Below are 19,860 nucleotides of genomic sequence, written 5' to 3' on the forward strand. Positions count from 1 at the left end.
TTAAACTCTAATTATCTATTAAATAGATTTAATTTTCAACTACCAGTTCCAAACATTTCATTATATTTGAAAGGAGAAAAATATCACGTAAGAGAATGAGAAGGATAATTAATATATAAATATATATTTTCTAAGAAATTACACTATCTACTGCCGCGAGTACGGTGCTGCGCATTTTTTAATTTCGCGTCCTAGTTTACAATACAGAGTAGAAAGATCAAAGTCATTCATTATGAATTTAGAAAAAAAAAATCATATTCATTAAATTGAATTTAAACTTTTTAATTTTATTTTGTTCGTTATACCGGCAAGTTTTGACAACGATTGCTGTAGCATTTGCCATTTACTAATCTGTACCCTATTTTCATCACGTCGTAGTACCTCTAAAATGAACTAGATGGCGTTCTTACGTCTTAGTAAAACTCAGGGGCCGGCATGCAACTCTAGAACATTAATAAGAAAAAAAGAAATGTATAGAAACTAGCGCCATCTTTTGGTCAATGCCCCTAAACTTACTTGAACTTTAAAACTGTTGGTGTTTATGCACTCGCTAGGTGACGTTAGCATAGTAGTAAACATTAAGATCAAAAATATTTTAATTTTTTTTTTTAATAGGGTTTATTATTTAGTAGATGTTTCAGATGACGAAATTATTTTATTTTGAAAATGCTTCTGTTTGTTGTCATATAAAAAAGTTATAATTTCATGGTGCTGGCAGCATTTTTTAATTGTCAAAATTTGTAACAAATTTAAACTTTAAGCAAACGGCAAAAGTATAAAATTGCTTGAATCGTTCGCCTTAAATTGCGCTAAGTTTTAATTGACTTGTGAATATGCCATCAAACTCCCGATTCAAGTGCCATTTTGGATGTAAAAACGATGGTGAGTTATTTAAAACTACATTGGTTTATGTTTGGGTAAAATACTGGCCCAGTTCCTACCACTGTTTTCATTTGATGAACTTCATAGTACATTTGACGATACGTAAACCTTCGGACAAAATAAAATATCTTTTATCTATATATATATCTATCGCAGGTCCATTGCATCGATTTCCTAAACCACAATTCCCTAATCTAGAAAAATTTAATGAATGGAAATCTGTCCTCGCTGAAGATATTCAAGACAAAGGAGACATATACATATATAACCAAATTCGACTATGCTATCGCCACTGAAGAATGTTATTGTTCACAAAGCCACAGACTCAGAGCTAATGCAGTTCCAACGCTAAATATTGGTAAGATTTTATGTTGTATTTTTTGTATAAGATAATATTATTATTTGGCCTACTTACTAGTATTACTAATACAGTATACCATGATGGTGTCTCACTTGATTAGTCTTGCAAGCTAATTTTACATTCCACTATTTATACTTTCGGGTTCATCTCCTGTAAACTGATGCTCTCAATCAAACAAGTGCCCAACAAAGGCTGATCCTGGTGAAGGTACTTGCAAACAACAGCAAGGTGCTCTTTTAGAATTATTCTTAGATTTTTATTTAATATTCCAACATTAAGTACATTTCTGAACCGAATTACAACCTGATCCTTTAATGATCCTCACAATCAGGCATTTTTATTAATATTATAGTTAATACTTGGTGGTAGGGCTTTGTGCAAGCCCGTCTGGGCAGGTACCACCCACTCATCAGATATTCTACCGCTGAATAACAGTACACTGTATTGTTTTGTTCCGGTTAGAAGGGTGAGTGAGCCAGTGTAATCACAGGCACAAGGAACATAACATCTTAGTTCCCAAGGTTGGTGGCGCATAGGTGGTGTAAGGAATATTTAATATTTCTTACAGCACCTTTGTCTATGGGCGGTGACCACTTACCATCAGGTGGCCCATATGCTCGTCCGCTAACAAATGCCATAAAAAAAAAAAAAATTTACATACTTATAGATAGAATTATGAGTAAGAAGTTATAATGAAGAATAGTACTTACTCATAATTGTATATTTTTTAGGTTCTTCTTTTAGGCTGCATTGTATGGAAACTGATGTTGAACATGTGCCGTCAACTTCAGCTCTAAGTACAAAAGATAATAATCTAGCCGAACAAGGTAATTTACATATAATATGTACCTGATATTCCTTTGATATAGTATATAATATAAAAGTATGTATATGTTTATATTTGCTAGTTTGTGTATCCTTTGTCAAAGGGCACACGAACTAGCAAATATAACACACACACACACACAACAATGTATATTAATTTTAGGTGCTTTGAAAAGTCGTTTCAATATTAATAAGATTCAAATACATAAGGATAAGCTAGTATAAGTGTATTATATATGGTAAATATACTAAATTATTTTTCAGTTTTTCAGCGTCATGTTGTAATTCACAAACGCACAAAGCCATCTCAATTTTCATTTAGGCAAGCGATGTCATCGACGGAGCTTACAAAAAAGGATCAACCTCATAGTAAAATATAATGAATACTATAAATATTACAAAACCAAGTTCCCTCTCCGCGTCCCTCTATCTGAACGCGATAAATTCTATCTAAAACTACAGAACGGGTTTTCATTATTTTACCAATGGAAGGAGTGATCCATGAGGGAAGATAAGGTGTTTAATTCATTAAGGTTTTGTGTAAAATAAAATGTTATGAATATTGTTGAAGATGTCGGAAATAATCATGATGACTAGGAGCTTGGTCAATAGAGTCATTGAGTATAGGTATACATAGTAAGGTATAAACCTTTTATTCTAAACATGTAAAGTCGGGTCAGGTAGCTAGAGTAAGCTATAAATTAGCATAAACCTTTATTTTGGCTATATATAAGTTTTCTAGTCTCATAAAATCTCGCATCTGTCTATATTCAAGGTCAAAGGTCCCAAAACCCGATTTTTTCGTAAATATATCGCATTCTAAAGTTATTATTTAAATAAATTTATCGTTAAATTATTGTAAAATATCTACATTATAAAATTTTACAGAACGTGAAGTAATCGTTTATTTAAATTGCTTACAGTTCGCTTTAATAATAAAAAATCATAGACTAAAAAAAAACAGACGATATTCAATAGATATTGGCTAACTTTAAAAAATAACAACGACTTTTAATTACAGAAAAATGTTTGCTATAGCAAATTTTAGAAGGTCAACCTTTTTTTTTATTGTCACTTTTAAATTACTGCACTTATTTTAATAATAATAAATGTTTATTTCATTAATAACCAACACAGTACAATAAGTAATAACATCACAAAGGTTGAACTTCTTGTTTTGAGTGCTCTCGTGCCAGAAGAAGTCGCTCTCCCTTAACACACTCGTACTTTAATTCAAAGTTATAAGATGAAACAAGCTAAGAACTACAAAAATACTAATGAAAATAGTTAATGCTGTATGTACTAATATTAAACTAATTATTCTAATATGAGCCGAGATGGCCCAGTGGCTGGAACGCGTGCATCTTAACCGATGATTTCGGGTTCAAACCCAGGCAGGCACCACTGAAATTTCATGTGCTTAATTTGTGTTTATAATTCATCTCGTGCTCGGCGGTGAAGGAAAACATCGTAGGGAAACCTGCATGTGTCTAATATCAACGAAATTCTGCCACATGTGTATTCCGCCAACCCGCATTGGAGCAGCGTGGTGGAATATGCTCAAAACCTTCCGCTCAAAGGGAGAGGAGGCCTTTATCCCAGCAGTAGGACATTTACGGGCTGCTAATTCTAATAGTCTGTCGTCTACTGTCAAAAAATATTTTTACTAATTTTTTTAGAGATGGGCCGAATGTGGATTGAACCGAATTGGAAATTCGGTTGAATTTCGGCAAGTTAACCTTAACTTACAATGTGATATTTATTAAATTATCTTTTCTCTAATAAATTATATAATAAACGATATATTATTGTAAAAAATATCAATAGCCCACTAGATACTGATGTACCCCGTAGTGCTCAAATGTTACAACTTTTCGAATGAGGAAAAAAGAAATTCCATTTACAATTATAATTATTTAATTCGCATGCAATTAAAAATTATTTTTATTACGCCGAATAAGTAGAACTACTCACGCGTGTACACAAATACACTAGTGTTGCGTATCGATAGGCAATCCAAAGTATCGATAGCTCCCCATGATCAATGTTATCGACAGTACTAAGCAATACAATTGGATACTGTTATTCGAAACATAATCACAAAAATTACTTTTAACTTAAACTATTGAGACTATCGATAATGTCGATGGTTCTGTGCTATCAATACGCCAGTGATTATTCGCCAGTATTACTTTCTCGACATCATTTACTTAGTAGGACTAGTAAGGACACAATATTTAAATAACTCTTATTGAATTTGCACCAATAAATAGTAAGAGAATCAATCTATTTTGTACTTTTTCTTCAATTTATGAAAAAACATTAAATTTTAAAAATTGTGTGTCATCTTGAAGCGTAGAATTAACACAATAACGTACGTCCGTCGATGTCTTAAGACGCGTTTCAAAAAAACAACAATATTCATTGACAAATGAGGGCCTCGATTCAAGGAGCATTATCGAGAACTTTGACTTCGTAATTATGCTTTCCTCAATATTCATTCAGTGACTATCGATAGTATCGATAGTCACTGATCAAAACGATACTATCAATAGTATCGATATCCTAAATAGTTTTTTGAGGTTAACTATCGACAATTTTGCAACATTGAAATACAAGCACCTTTTTTGCTTTTATAAACTACTCTGTCATGTCATAAGCGAATAGATAAAAAATGAACTTTCGTGGACTGTCTGCTTTGTTTAATCTATGCGTGATAACTTTATTACTCTTTATCTCTGTAAGCTAACAATAAATAACGAGTGTAGTGATGTTGGTATGTCGATAACATATTAATATTACTGACTTCCGGTTACAAAACAAAATTCGGAAAAAAATATATTTGAACGAAGTTGCTTTCGTTATACTTTATAATGTATTAAATGGCAGACACTATAAAATAAATTAACATCGTCTGAGAATAATTCAAAGACCTGGAGGTAGGGCTTTGCGCGAGCCCGTCTGGGTAGATACCACCCACTCATCAGATATTCTACCGCCAAACAGCCTTATTCTCTATTGTTGTGTACCGGTTTGAAGGGTGAGTAAGCCAGTATAACTACAGGCACAAGGGACATAACATCATAGTTCCCACATGGTCCTCATTCCTCCGCATAACATGCCCATACCACGACAGCCGGTTTCCAGATAGCTTCTCGGTTACCGGTGCCACTTTCGAACTTCCTCTTATGTACTCATTCCTTACTCTATCCATTCGCGTAACACCACACATCGCTCTCAGCATTCTCATCTCCGCCACATGCAATTGTCTTTCAGTCATCCCTTTTATAGCTCAACACTCTGATCCATATAGAATAGCAGGTCTGACCATGGTCTTATAGATCTTCCCCTTAAGTCTAAGGGGAATACGGGGGTCACAAATTGTTCCCGTAACCTGCCGCCATTTCATCCACCCTGTGTTAATCCTGTGCTTTACCGTTCGATCTGCACAAAGCCCTACCACCAAGTATATTGACGAAATTGTAATCGGAACTTTAGAAGTACATTAAAGTTCTTTTAAGTAGTTTAGATGAAAAATGTTGTTTAATAAATAAATATATGTTAATCGAGAATTGTTTGTAGTTTTTAATGTCTCAGTTATTAACAAATCGCTTGGAGTATGTAATACTAAGGTTTGCTTATCTGCACTGTGTTTCGAGTGTTTAACGACTTATTATACGAAGCTTATGATCAATCCCAAAACGATGAGTAAACGCGTAAAATAGAAAGAATTTTTAATGGTGAGTATTAAGCAATCGAATTAAAAATACAATATTTTGACATTTAAGTGTGACAGATATAATACAAACTAATTAAAAATCCATTATGTTTGAATTAAGAATAATTAGTTTTGACATTAGAACGTGTCAAGATCTATCGATATCGAAATATACTATAAAACACACGTTCCGTCTCTATCCAGTGATGCCCTCTATTTCGTAGTTAGAGGACGCGTTCAAAACTTCACACAATGCAGACTTTTGAAGCGACAGGTTAGTTTTAATAATTATAAATTTTAAACTTCAATAATTTGTCCTGCGTCCTGTATGATTTATGATTAAAAAAAAAAACGTGTTAAAGGTTATTGAACTGACGCTTATTAATTTTAAAACAGATGTTAACTTCAGTTAGTGTTATTTGTATAGTTTTGAATTGTTACATCGTTTTAACGAATCATTATAAATGCATGTAACTTAACTTTTAGACGGTTGGACCGATTTTCGATCAATTTTTGTGGTTTTGAGCGTCGATGGTTCATTGGACCCGGTAGGTGGCACTTCAAGTTCGAAAACTACCTAAATATACCTACTTAAACTAAATAAGTCTTTATTACTAACTACTACTAACGGTCGTTAGTTTCATAATTAGTTCAGACTATTGTTTAAGTATTTTAAAGTTTGATGTTGTATTGTAAGATCGCCAAAGATATAGATCTGTACGAATTTTCGGCTGAATCGAGTAAAGTATTCATTGATTTTGTTCTATTAGTATATAAGTAATCCAAGCTAATAAAACTACTTTTATTGATTGGAGAACAACATTAAAAAATTAGGAAACTTAATTTATTTATATATATATTCCAAGCACAAGAGGACAAACGCAAAATAAACAACATTTGACATCAAATTGAGGCGATATCATGCGGTCGAGGGCCTGAATAATATCTATGATATTCATTGTGAACAAGTAGTTTATTCAAACGATTTTTTGGGACTTCCGTACCTTTTTTCGGCTCTCTAAAATTAGTTCTTTGTTAAATTGTAACTATTGAGTAAATTGCAATCTACACAGTTTTCTACACATCCACGGCTGGAGCTCTTCAAATGAGACCATAAGTGTTTTTTTGCGACCAGCTATCGTCCCATAATCACTGGGACGAAAATCGTCATACGCTGTTAATAGGTCTATAAGATTTTAGAACTTTTAAAGTGAAATTAAAGTGTATATTAAGTGGTTAAGTGTAATAGTGTTGTATTATAAATAAAGATATATTAATCGTGAACTGTTAGTAGTGTACAATATAGCTGAGTTATTAACAAATCGCATGGAATACGTAAATATAAGGTTTGTTTATCTTTATTCTTCATTCGATTGGAATAGCCTGTATATATGTTTTATTGAAAATAGGTAGTCTGTTATATTATCCACTTGATTTTCACAACGAACCTTAGTTATTGGCGCTGTAAGAAACATTAACCATACCTTACATCGCTGATACGCCACCAATATTGGGTACTGAGATGTTACGTCCCTTGTACCAATAAATAAAGCTTGCGTTTAGTAATAGTGATGGTCTTACCAGTGTCAGAATTAAAGCATTCGTAAACCCTTGGGAATTCAGATGGCCCCACGCCTTCTTCAATTAGTATATACACATAGGAAATATATTTTAAATGATTCTAACTGTACACCTCCATACCGCTTTATTAATATCTTGTTATTTTACGGTTGTCTGGAAGAGGTCTCTCTATTAGACCTCCTTTTGTATGTACCATTAGGTTTTTTTATCTGTCCATAATCAGAGCCGTCTCAAGCTATGCTGAGGCCCTTGGGCACCCATGAGTTTGGGGCCCTTTTGGTAGATATTTACTACCATGAACAAATACTTTGCTTATGGCCTTAAGTGTAGTTTCAAATAAACGGTGCGGTAATTTTCGTAAATTCTTAGGAATCTGAATGGTAAAGACGCTTATTACTCCACACGGGGTAGCGCGTAACATTTAACGTTTTTCGATATAAAAAACAGGCACTTATATTTGATATGGGTTTGGGCTTTGGGATTGATTGAGTTGGGGCAAGATTTAAAACGGGGTAGGATCGTAACGATCATATTACCAGCTGAATTTTTAGAATAGAATTTGCTTTATGCCTACACTGTTTTATTATATTGAATTGTTAAATATTTTAATGTATATTTCTGTCTCTTCGGTGGGTGTTATGGGATTTCTTTCGCATTCTACCGTGACTAATATTCAACTACCCAACAAAAGTAAAAGATGGGAAAGTGATTATAATATGTATAGTACATCAATAGGATTATTGAATTGACGACTTCAGTGGTCGAGTAGTGTGTACACCGGTTTTCATGGGTACGCCACTCCGAGGTCGCGGGTTGGATTCCCGGTCGAGTCGATGTAGAAAAAGTGCATTAGTTTTCTATATTGTCTTGGGTCTGGATGTTTTTGATACCGTCGTTATTTCTGATTTTCCATAATACAAGTGCTTTAGCTTAGCTACTTACATTGGGATCAAAGTAATGTATGTGATGTTGTCCAATATTTATATTTAAAATTGATTTTCATTTAACTAAAACTAGCTATGCCCGCCACTTCGCCCGCGTTTGAATTCAATAAAAAAGCGTGACTTTATTATTATTTTACATATAATTCTAAAATAAAAGTAGCCTAACTCTTACTCATTATTACATCAGCTATCTGCCAGTGAAAGTCCCGTCAAAATCGGTCCAGCCGTTTCAGAGATTAGCCGGAACAAACAGACAGAAAGACAAAAATTGTAAAAAAAATATTTAGGTAATATGTACCATATATACATACATATGCATTTAGTAAAACGCGGTTATTTTAATATTACAAACAGACACTCCAATTTTATTATATGTATAGATAGGTAGACAGACTTACAAATAGGCTACCATTCATGGCAATGAGTTTAAAAACTATTAAAAATCGTTAATGCGCCACCAGCCTTGTGCACTAAGATGTCCCTGTAAATGTAGTTCCACAGACTCTTCCCTTTTGAGAAGTTCCTTCCCCTGTGCTGTGTAAGCAGTAAAAGTTTCACACATCTCGTCAAAATTCAAAACATCACCCACACCACTTGGATGTCCGAAAATCCACAACGGCGCAATTTTTAAGACATTTTCCGCCTCGCACAACTACTCTGTGGAACCAACTTTCGCCGGCGGTTTTTCCGAACCGATACGACTTGGGAACTTTCAAGAAAAGAGCGTACTCCTTCCTGAAAGGCCGGCAACGCACCTGCAAACCCCCCGGTGTTGCTGATGTCCATGGGCGGTGGTAGTCACTTACCATCAGGTGAGCCTCCTGCTCGTTTGCCACCTCTAAAATAAAAAATAAATAAAAATACAGTGAAAAATCATGACGTGATCTGTGTTAGCGAGCGCAGACGGGTCGAACGGCTAGTTTAATTATAAAAATGCCTCGCTAACTGCGTCGTCTTGTATCATGTGCTATGAACGTGTTAGACATTTTTTTTTTTAACTGTGTGCGTTGGTCGTGATGGCCACAGCGTCACAGGGCGGGGAGGCGAGAAGTAAATTACTCAAACCTGAATATTGGGCTTAAGGGCTCAGAATACAAGCGCCCTTGTCTAATGGCGCCTCATTTAGGGCAACATTAGACAATAAACCATCCCAGAAATCAGCATTGGTCTAATTTCAACGAAATTCTGCCACATGTGTATCATTGTAGCAGCGTGGTGGAATATGCTCCAAGCCTTCTCCTCTAAGGGAGGGGAGGCCATAGCCCAGCAGTGGGAAATTTACAGGCTGTTAATCCTGTTGTATGTTGTTACTACTCTAGTGGGTAATTCTATTGCCTATTGACACGACCGAGAAAGAGTTCGGGTTCACGACTGCTTTACTTGTTTTCCGAGTAGCACTCCAAATTTTCGGTTTCCGGGCTGTAACTGAAATTTTTTAGACAAAATTTTTTAATGGGCCTGACCTTACATTTGAACCCAGGACTCTGCGACCATATATCTACCCACTAGACCAACGAGGTTGTCAATTCTTGTATTATTAATTATTGTATAACAATTAAGCAAGCCTTATAAGCTAAATGAGGGTTTATTTCCAGAACACCAGCACGTCAGGTACAATCCGCTCAAGGATGAATGGATCCTGGTGTCCCCTCATCGCTGCAAGAGACCCTGGAGCGGACAGACGGAGCAGGCGCCAGAGGAACAGCCACCTGATCCCAACAATCCATTAAAAGCTGGAGCTACCAGAGCTAATGGACAGGTAACTTGGATCGTATTGTGCTATTGTTACAGCCTTCGATGACCCATATGAGCTCGCAGAGAAGGCTTTACGAGTTTAAGCCACCACGCTGATTTAATACGGATTCTTGACTGTTAATTGATATTATTGAATCTGATTCTGAAAAAGAAATAATTAAAGAATAAAAAATATATATCGTATACTTTAAACGATTTATTCACAAAACAAAAATACAAATTCATGTTCTCATTAAAATAACATAACCTTAGTACCAATATAAAACAAAAATCACCTGTACAAACAAAAATTCAACGTAGTTACGGTTTGATAACACTTTTAAAAACCCAAAAAAAAAACGTGTGTGTCTCGGGAAACCCAACAGAAGTGATAATTTGACAAAAAACGTCTGACCGAAATACGGCTAGCGCTGTGGGTAAGAGTGAGAGAGGAGGAGCTTGCCTGCCGCTGCCGAATGCGTGAGAGAAAGGGAAGCCCAACAGGCTAGCCCTGTAACGCGTTACGTAACGAAGCTTACCCTTTCATAAGAAGTTGTCACTTCGAAACTTAATTGTTGTCTACTGACATACTCTGTAAATAAAATTGTGGAAAAGAGTAACTACTAACGTTCTTCTCGGTATAATTACTTTCCGAACCGATGGTAGCTTTATTAAAATTAGATTTTGATATGCAGTTATTTACTAGCTAACAATTTTTTAATAAAAAGTTTGTCGAGTAAGCCAAACTACATACATATTGCCAGGCTTTGAGTTATATCTTAAAATCTATTAGTTAAAGTTATCAAGTCTAGCTCCGGAATGGTGTTGCCATGAATTGTAATACGGTGTTAATATTTACGGTGTTAATGCCTGTGGGTAGTGGTGATGGTCTATTTACCAACTTATTTTCAATTTTAATAACGAAAAAAATAAAAAAATGTACGGACAGACGTTACTGGATATATCATTATCATAAAACATCAGTACAAAATCTAATTACATTTTCGCGTTTCCAGAAAAATCCAAACTACACGTCTACCTACGTGTTCCCAAACGACTTCCCAGCTCTGCTGGAACGCGTACCGGAGCCGCCTACACCTGACCATCCACTGTTTCAGGCATCCCAGGCGAAAGGGACTTGCAGGTGAAATTCTGAAATTCTATTTCGTTAAAAAGTAGCCTTATCTCCAATTATCATATTAGGGAAATTGCCATTCTCAAGGGATAAATTGGTGGTTGGCTTTTTATTCAGTTTACATTTGTGTCTATAAATAAGTGTTCATGTTTATGTGTAAAAAGTCTAGATGGTGTAAGAGTGTAGCGTTTTGGTCTTGATGAAATTATGTAGATACTAAGCACATTTTTAAAGTCTTGTTTAGGATTTGATCAGGGAAACGCGGATGTATTTGGGGGCCCCCCCAAGACTGGAGGCCCGGGGCGAACCGCCACTGACTGTAAGCCGCGTAAAAGGACTTCGTTCCAAAAACGATTTATATTGAAAAAAATCATGGGGCAGGATTAACGTTGGATTACGCAGAACAACTCGTACATGAGGATTAGTAGTCACTTTCCATCGGGTGAGTCTTCGGCTCGCCTGCCCTTTATGCCATAAAAAAAGACTCAAGGTGGCCCAGTGAAGAAAACGTGAAATATGAGTCTCGTGTTCGGTGAAGGAAAACATCGTGAGGAAACCTGCCTGTCTAATTTCAATGAAATTCTGCCACCTATCAACACGCATTGTAGTGTATGTTTAATTAGCTATAAAACTTTATCATTTTTAATCTGTTACAGAGTGATGTGCTTCCATCCAGATTCCACGATGACAATTCCCTTGATGTCCGTTCAAGAAATAACAGCTGTAATTAACGAGTGAGTATTAGGGTGCTTCCACACATACGGACAATTTGAACTGATATAATGATATTTTTTTAATTCAAAATATACTTATTCAAGAAGGCTTTTACAGGCACTTTTGAATCGTCATTTAACAAACTGTATCAAGTTAAGTTACCACCGGTTCGGAATGTAGATTCAACCGAGAAGAACCGGCAAGAAACTCAGTAGTTACTCTTTTTCAACATCTAAAAATACAGTTATGTTAGTTAAATACAATTATATATGTATGTTATGTCTCCTGCCTGGAAGTCAACATGCATTAACTCCACGCTTTTTTATCATCTATATAATCTTGTATCGAATAATATGCCTTCTTTACCGATGTATTTTTTACAAATGATTTGAATTTATGAAACGGCAAAGTTAAAAATGTCTGCGGATTTTTATGGTATCGCGTCAATTTGGCGTCAAATGTCGTTCATTTGGCTTTTCGCCTGTTATTGAGTATATAAATTAACTGAACGAAAAAATACGTTCAAATATAGAACCTCTTTTTTTAACAGATGGATCAACCAGCTAGAGGAGCTCGGAAGGCGTTACACATGGGTACAGATATTTGAAAATAAGGGCGCCGTCATGGGCTGTTCCAATCCTCATCCCCATTGTCAGATCTGGGCTTCCAGTTTCCTTCCAAATGAACCAAGAGTGAAGGAGAGGTAATGTTAACTCTATATTATTATTATCTTCTGATCAAGAGCAATAATTATGAACATTAACCTCATTATTATTATATTAGGGGGGGGGGCGTATTTATAGTAACTTAGGGAGTGGCGTATTTAAAGTAACTTAGGGGGGGGGGCGTAAATGAGTGATGTGTTATCGCTCAATCAAGTTACTCACGTGTATGCTACTAAGTAAGATAACAGCCAATATAGTTGTTGTTGCACAATTGTCATTGGAATGGAAATGTTTGTATAATGTATGTATTTTCTAAATGTCATTTTTTTTTTATCTGTAATTGAATATTCAAAACAAATTGTTTTTACAGATGCCAAAGGGAGTATTACACTAAATTCGGAAAGTCGCTGTTAGTGGATTATCTAGAACAGGAATTAAAACAGAAGGTACAGTTTTTTTTTTTTGTAAAAGTAATGCAGCGGTAACATTGCCGTCTTTTTTGATAGATTGTCTGAGCCGAACTTAAGAACGGTTTAAATGCTTATATCAAATTAATGTTACTTATTTGCACCTATCACTTTATAAAATATCATAAATAAGAAAGAAATATTATAAAACGACTAAGAACCTGTAAAATCAACGTAGCATGTTTATTTTAAATATTGGTTAATTTTTAAAACGGGCAACATTTTATAATAAATTGCTCAATGAAATATAAATAGATACTACAAAAGTATAGCTAGTGTTCAAGAACACGTTAAAGCTGTTTAATGAGAATAAGAATTAGTTCACTTTGCAAAGTACTCTGATTTCAAGTGTAGTAATTGTTCTTTAAGCCCTTTAAAATTTAAAGAAATAAAAAAAAAAACAAGTTTAAAGTTGCTTTCACCAACTTTTGAGAATAATTCATAGAATGAATGTCACGAAATGAAATTGTTATTAGAGATTCCATGTAAATTAAAACATTAATAAAAAATAAATTTATTTAAAACCGTATAAGACAAGATGACTATCATTGCTCACTAAATCTCTTTTTTTGATTATTTTCTTTTTTTTTTGTTGTGTGTTTTCGTAGATTGAGTAGTAGATTCTTTTTTTTTTAATACTTTCCATAATTTCGTTTACTTACGTCACAATTTCTGCTAGTTCACACTACTGTGATCCGTGTAAAAGAACTTCGTTCCAAAAATATAATAATGGCTAAGGCCATCTCCTTAAGGACATAGTTTAAGGTTAATTTCACCACGCGATTCCAATGCAGGCTATACACGTGTGGCAGAATTTCATTTCATTAGAATGTAGGTATCCTCACTATGTTTTCCTTCACCAATATGAATTGTAAGGTGACTGGTGTTGTTATAATTATGTATTAATATTTCAGGAACGTATAGTTGTGCAGAATTCTGAATGGGTAGCGCTAGTGCCATACTGGGCGGCGTGGCCGTATGAAACAATGCTATTGCCGACGAGAAACAAACCACAGAGGATGACAGACTTAAACGAGAGTCAGAAGGTGGCGTTGGCGGACATTATGAAAGTCTTGTGTACCAAATATGATAATCTATTTAACTGCAGCTTCCCTTATAGCATGGGGTGGCATGGTAAGGGTTTTTCTTAATTTTTTTTTTTTATCAAATACCTGATTATGATGATGTCAATCTCAAAGACGCAGGACTTATAGTGCACAAATGTGTGCGTTAATACAGGTGCACTGTGTTCCCTTTCTCTCCAGGAAAGATCCGGGTTTTTACTAATTTTTTTTCTCTAGAAGAACTTTAAAAGGCCCGATCAGGGGCTAGAACTCAGGTTCTCGAGAGCTTCGGCCATATGTCGAGCCATTTAACCAACGAGGCAATAAAATCCGACTAAATTATGCAGGCTTCCTCACAATGTGCATGTGAAAGTTCAGTGGTGGCCTGGATTTGAAAGCATAATCACCGGTTATGACTCACGCGTACAAGCCACTGGATTATCTCACCACTTGAACTGTATATAATTTGGTATTTATTATTAATTTATTTCGTATTAAATAAGGCACGACGACCTACCCCCCTCAAAGACCCATCAAATTTGTAGGAGCGTGTACTTCCGGGACCCCCTATCGCAATGTAACCAAACCCCAGCTATGCCAATATTGCAAACGCAGCTAACATTTTTATTTTACTAATCGCTAACTATATTACAGGAGCACCAACAGGCTCATCGAAAAAACCTGGTGATTCCCCTCACTGGCTCTTTCACGGCATTTACCTACCACCGCTACTCCGTTCGGCTACCGTCAAAAAGTTTATGGTTGGTTACGAAATGCTGGCGCAACCGCAACGGGATCTCACGCCGGAACAAGCGGCTCAGAAACTGAGAGAGTGTGACGTAGTTCATTATAAGAATAAAAAATAATGTCTTCGCTCACGTAGTCAATTAAAAAAAGCGTTTTGCTTTATGGTGTAAATAACATAGTCATTTTTGGTTTTTTTTTTATTTATATTTTTTACGCCTGTATTGTTTTTTTATTATAAAGTAATAAAATTTAAAATTTTTATTTTTATTTCTTTCTCAGTTATAAAAATATCCGTTCAAATATTTCCAGTTTAAGCAATGCCTTACATTGTTATAAACGTAACGTTCTCATCAGGGACATTAGGTCCGATCAGTGTTGCCGTTCTACGGCGTTGTCTACAATTAACGAATTTTATGAACTGAGAGCGGCTAAAATATGTTTAGCGATACTTTTAGTTTATTTTGGTCTGTTTTAGACTTTTAACGAGCTGTTTCTTGTACTTAATTTAGAAATCATTATTTCATTAAAATATTAATATGCTAATCAATAGAGAAAATTAACAGAAATAAAAGTAAAGAAAAAAAATTTTTTTTTTTTCTATGAAACTTTTTTTTGTATGAAACGCATCAAACAATACTAAATCGTGGCAGTCTTGTTGGATTTTGTCTTCTCACCTTTTTTATCGTAAGATAGTAGACTAGACTGAGATTAATCTTAGTCTAGTCTATTATCGTAATATATAATAATAATTATTTTGTTACAGCTCTTAAAAAGTAACCAAAACACGATATTCAGTTTTCTATTTACTAAGAATATATCTATAATTAAAACATAACACAATCATAATTTTTGAAAAACAATCCTAATTACCTCTTTAGTATCTTACCATTATGCATAGTTTACATCTGTGTTAATTTAAAATTCATCAAGATAAAGGAATTATAAAAAGGCAAGCCTGAATTAATAAAAAAACAAGTTCATTTGAGTACTTCTTTATATCACAATAATATTTTATAAACATGTATTAAAACAATTCTTATTCACTAACACTATCATTTTTTTGGAATGTATCTAAATCCGTAAATTATATTTCTGACTCTGTTGAAGACACCAGCAGAAGCTCTTTGGCTCTTGACAGCAGAACCATTGTTCCCATACCATATTTGTTTTATAAGAGTTCTAAGAGCATTCTTTGGTCAGGCAATAAAATAAAAAGACCAAAATACTTGATTATTCTGTCCCATGTCCCATACTATACAATTTAACATACAAGTCACTATGCAAAGTAAAAAAAAATTAATCTACACACTCCAGATGCTATGATGATCAGATGAGATCAGATGGTTTGAAGTATGATGTGAAATCTTTCTATTAATTCTTTATCGAGACCAGTGAAGTCGGCTGTACCCTCTACATCTCTAAAAATTCAGCTGTTTTTCCATCATTAGTAGTGCCTGCTCCTTGCCAACATTCAAAGTCAAAAGTCAAAATCAAAAAACTTTATTTAATCTAGACACGCGGTAGCGTGTCAGCCAAGTTCTAGTAGCAGAACTGGCGTGCAGCACCGTGTGTAATATTACACGAACCATTTGGAGCCACTTTTGACCTCCTCATAACTCAAAAACTATTTGACATAAATGTGTCAAATTTGGCTCATATATTGAGACTTGCGAGATACATATGTGTTCCAAATTTCATAAGCGCATCTCAAATGGTTATTTAGATATTAACGTCTAAAAATCGTCATTTTTATCACTGACTGACCTATAGATCAAAACTATAACCTACTTCCAGGTGACCTAGAAAGTTGAAATTTGGCATGCAAGTAGATAATTAGGCCAATATAAAGGAAAAAATCTGAAACTGGTAATTTTTTATCATTTTATTATAATTTTTCATTTTATTGGGTCTATACAGCGGGATAGGAGCGTTGCGATAAACCTTAACGCGGACATGTCTGAGCGAGTGGCAAGTGGCATAAGAATTATTTCAATGCCTTCCGATGGAAGCTGCCTAGTCTATTCGACTGCATATTTTTTGTTTGAGTATACTAGTATACAACAATAAAATAGGTTTCGTGAGACTGTAGTAGAGTATGTATATCGTAACAGGAATGATTTAAGTTTGTACTCTAGCGCTACAAACGGGGATCCTTATTGCTTGGAAGAACAGTATCGAGCAAGCATGCTGATGTCAGCAAAGGACTGGTGAATGGGTCCAATGGAAAAATAGAGAAAGTACATTGGGGTCGTCGACAACAGCAATAGCGCACGTAAAATAACAATTCAATTAAAACATAATTTAATTTGCGAACTAGAAGTCAAAACCAAGTTACAGATATTAAGTAATGTACATATATGTTCAAAGGAAACTATTCTCTATTTGCTTAGCATATTCTACTACTATACACAAATCACAAGGCCTTCGCCTTGACGGTGCTCTTTTCGACATAGGCTCCTCTATATTAAGTAAAGAGCAGGCTTACGTTGGCCTCTCTAGAGTTAAAAACTTAGATGGAGTACATCTTTTCCATTTAGGTCCAAGTCAAATCAAGACACAAGAGAGCTCTATTGTAGATTACAACTGTCTGCGCACGTTATACCACCCCTACTTGGCCAAATTAAGTATAAACAGAAAACGCGTAAAAAAAATCCGGGCACTGAATGGGCAATTCACTCGAACATTTCAGAGGTACCTACAAGAAAAATAAGAACGTATAAAAAAAAAAGACAATTATACCCCGTTAACATAAGAAAATAGAATAGTTTAACAAAAACCATTTGGTATTAATTTTGTTATTAATAAGTACCTACTAATAATTTATATACAAAAAGTAGTGATATCCCATCAAAAACATAAATGTAAAAATGAGAGCCAAGTTAAATATTATGATATATACCTTGGTCGTTGTCTTCAAAGACAAAAGAAGTGAGATCTAAATTTGTGCCAAGTTAAATAGTCCTTCCTGAAATTTACTTATAACTACATAAAATATAATTTCTTCTTATAACTTGGGGTAATATATTGTTGCCTAAGGTCTGACTTGGCTAGTTCTTATATGTTTATAAACACAAATTGTAGTTTGTGTTTAGAATAACAAATTATAACTCAGAACATCTAAGAAGAATGGATGTCAGCTCAGTATTGCTTAGTTAGTATATACGTACATTAAGAGCTGCGATGGTCCAGTCACTAGAAAACATGAATCTTAACCAGATATTGCGAGTTCATATCCAGACAAGTACCATTGAATATTTGCGTGCTTAATTTGTGTTTATAATTCATTTGTAACAGGCTTAGAACTTACGAAGGCTATAATATAATTCGTATATGAGAACTAGCCAAGTCAGACCTTAGGCAACAATATATTACCCCAAGTTATAAGAAGAAATTATATTTTATGTAGTTATAAGTAAATTTCAGGAAGGACTATTTAACTTGGCACAAATTTAGATCTCACTTCTTTTGTCTTTGAAGACAACGACCAAGGTATATATCATAATATTTAACTTGGCTCTCATTTTTACATTTATGTTTTTGATGGGATATAAGTGTTACACTTGCTTATTGATTTTCAAAAATAAACCTCCAGTTCGGAAATTAATACTTCATTAACTGAATTATAATATTATTATAACTTCATGAAACTGAACTGCACTGCTTTTTGAAAGCTTCCTGTATTAAGGACTTCCTCAAACTTATTAAGTGTAGTCACACTGGCACACCGTTATTTGAACTCCAAAACGATAAGCTACAAAAGAAAGTATTAAATAAGTATTGAAAATCTACTAGATTTATAAGATTAAGAAATAGATTTATTTATTAAACGGGAAATAATTTAAGATATTTACAATGAGAAGTAAATAATTCATAATTTCATATGTCTGATCCAAGCATGTAGAGATAATAAATCCACAGTATTTTTTTTCATTGATTTCTCTATTTTCAAATAATTCCAGATGATTCATCTCTGATATCTTACCCTTGCAGATATCACAGACTTATGACAATCCATGGTGTTATATTCCCGTCAAACATTGTCACTAATAACTGATGATTCACTTCAAGCCATTTTAATTTTGATGACTTAAGTTTTCGCCTTTTATTCTGCCACTGTTGAATGAGCTTCGTTTGTATATTTAAATAAGTCAGAACCATGTACATCCAAATGTCTTGATACCGTCAAGTTTAGTAATGCTTGAAATTTGATGGAAACATCTTATTTGCCTGGAATAGTTCTGGATGATGTGCCTAAATCACAGTAAAAACTACCAAATATTCACCGGTAAAAACACTTATATTATTAGTTTTCCATACACTAGCTTCCGATCCACCATCGAACAGCTGTATCCATCATATTATATAATATTATATCATATTTGCAGTGATATCCAGGCCCTGGATCATCCAGAACTAGATAAAGTCAAGGACTTTATAGATAAAGAACTAGAGTTCTGGATGATTGAATAAATACTTCATTATTTTTGGCAAATCTCCGTTTCAAATTCTTTTTAAACAAGTTACTTCCTTTGTTACAAACAAAGAAAGGAACTTATTTGGGGAAATTTAAATTGATTTACTGATCATGTCTTCGCTTTTGTTTACATCCTAAACCTTCAAAAGACTCTTTTGGAGCATATGTGGATATCGAAGCTTCTGATGTAGCTAATGGTAGATTTTCAATATTCTCATAATCACAAATTATGTATCATCACATTTTCGTGTATTTCTTTTGACCAGTACATTTACGTTTCGAATCTATGGCGCGCCATCTTATTTTTTTTTTTATTTCTTGTAGCTTGTACATCGTAAGGTATTTTTCTTGAACTCTGTAGGTCTTACGTTCAAGAAAAAAAATATATTTAGCATAATGCGCAGAATGTTTGAAATTTTCAGAAAACTTAAAAAAAAAATTATTAACAATTTATACGGGTTTTTCAGTATGATCTGTTATTCAATAAAGACATATAAAATTGAACCCTTTGATTGAATTAAAAGGTGTGAAGCTGGGACGGGCACTATT

The 19,860-nt window shown here is 34.3% G+C and overlaps 1 protein-coding gene and 1 long non-coding RNA gene across 4 annotated transcripts; one reads left to right on the forward strand and one right to left on the reverse strand.

Moving 5' to 3' along the window:
• Positions 1-1,074: 1,074 nt before the first annotated feature.
• On the forward strand, positions 1,075-15,015 carry LOC125075194 (probable galactose-1-phosphate uridylyltransferase). Of its 3 annotated transcripts, XM_047686832.1 has the most exons (9): positions 1,075-1,240; positions 1,975-2,070; positions 9,907-10,070; positions 11,062-11,189; positions 11,837-11,914; positions 12,445-12,597; positions 12,930-13,005; positions 13,941-14,160; positions 14,745-15,015. In XM_047686832.1, exons 1-9 carry the CDS (start codon positions 1,090-1,092, stop codon positions 14,954-14,956), a joined length of 1,278 nt encoding a protein of 425 aa, XP_047542788.1. In that variant the 5' UTR covers positions 1,075-1,089; the 3' UTR covers positions 14,957-15,015. The 3 variants fall into 3 exon arrangements, with proteins under 3 accessions (XP_047542788.1, XP_047542790.1, XP_047542789.1); XM_047686834.1 differs by lacking the exons at positions 1,075-1,240; positions 1,975-2,070 and adding an exon at positions 5,975-6,060; XM_047686833.1 differs by lacking the exons at positions 1,075-1,240; positions 1,975-2,070 and adding an exon at positions 9,081-9,123.
• A 1,165-nt stretch (positions 15,016-16,180) lies between these two features.
• Positions 16,181-19,623, reverse strand: LOC125075251. The gene is made up of 3 exons (XR_007120183.1): positions 18,689-19,623; positions 18,424-18,588; positions 16,181-16,297 (listed from the first exon to the last, which is right to left on the reverse strand). It is a non-coding gene; the product is annotated as an uncharacterized LOC125075251 (long non-coding RNA).
• Between the last annotated feature and the right edge of the window lie 237 nt (positions 19,624-19,860).

Source organism: Vanessa atalanta, chromosome 30 (genome assembly GCF_905147765.1).
Source record: "Vanessa atalanta chromosome 30, ilVanAtal1.2, whole genome shotgun sequence".
Taxonomy (NCBI): Eukaryota; Metazoa; Arthropoda; class Insecta; order Lepidoptera; family Nymphalidae; genus Vanessa; species Vanessa atalanta.

Coding starts and splice junctions, on each gene's coding strand:
- LOC125075194 (XM_047686832.1), top strand. CDS start 1,090: ATGAATGGAAATCTGTCCTCGCTGAAGATATTCAAGACAAAGGAGACA. Junction 1,241..1,974: donor AGTTCCAACGCTAAATATTG/GTAAGATTTTAT, acceptor TATATTTTTTAG/GTTCTTCTTTTAGGCTGCAT. Junction 2,071..9,906: donor TAATAATCTAGCCGAACAAG/GTAATTTACATA, acceptor GTTTATTTCCAG/AACACCAGCACGTCAGGTAC.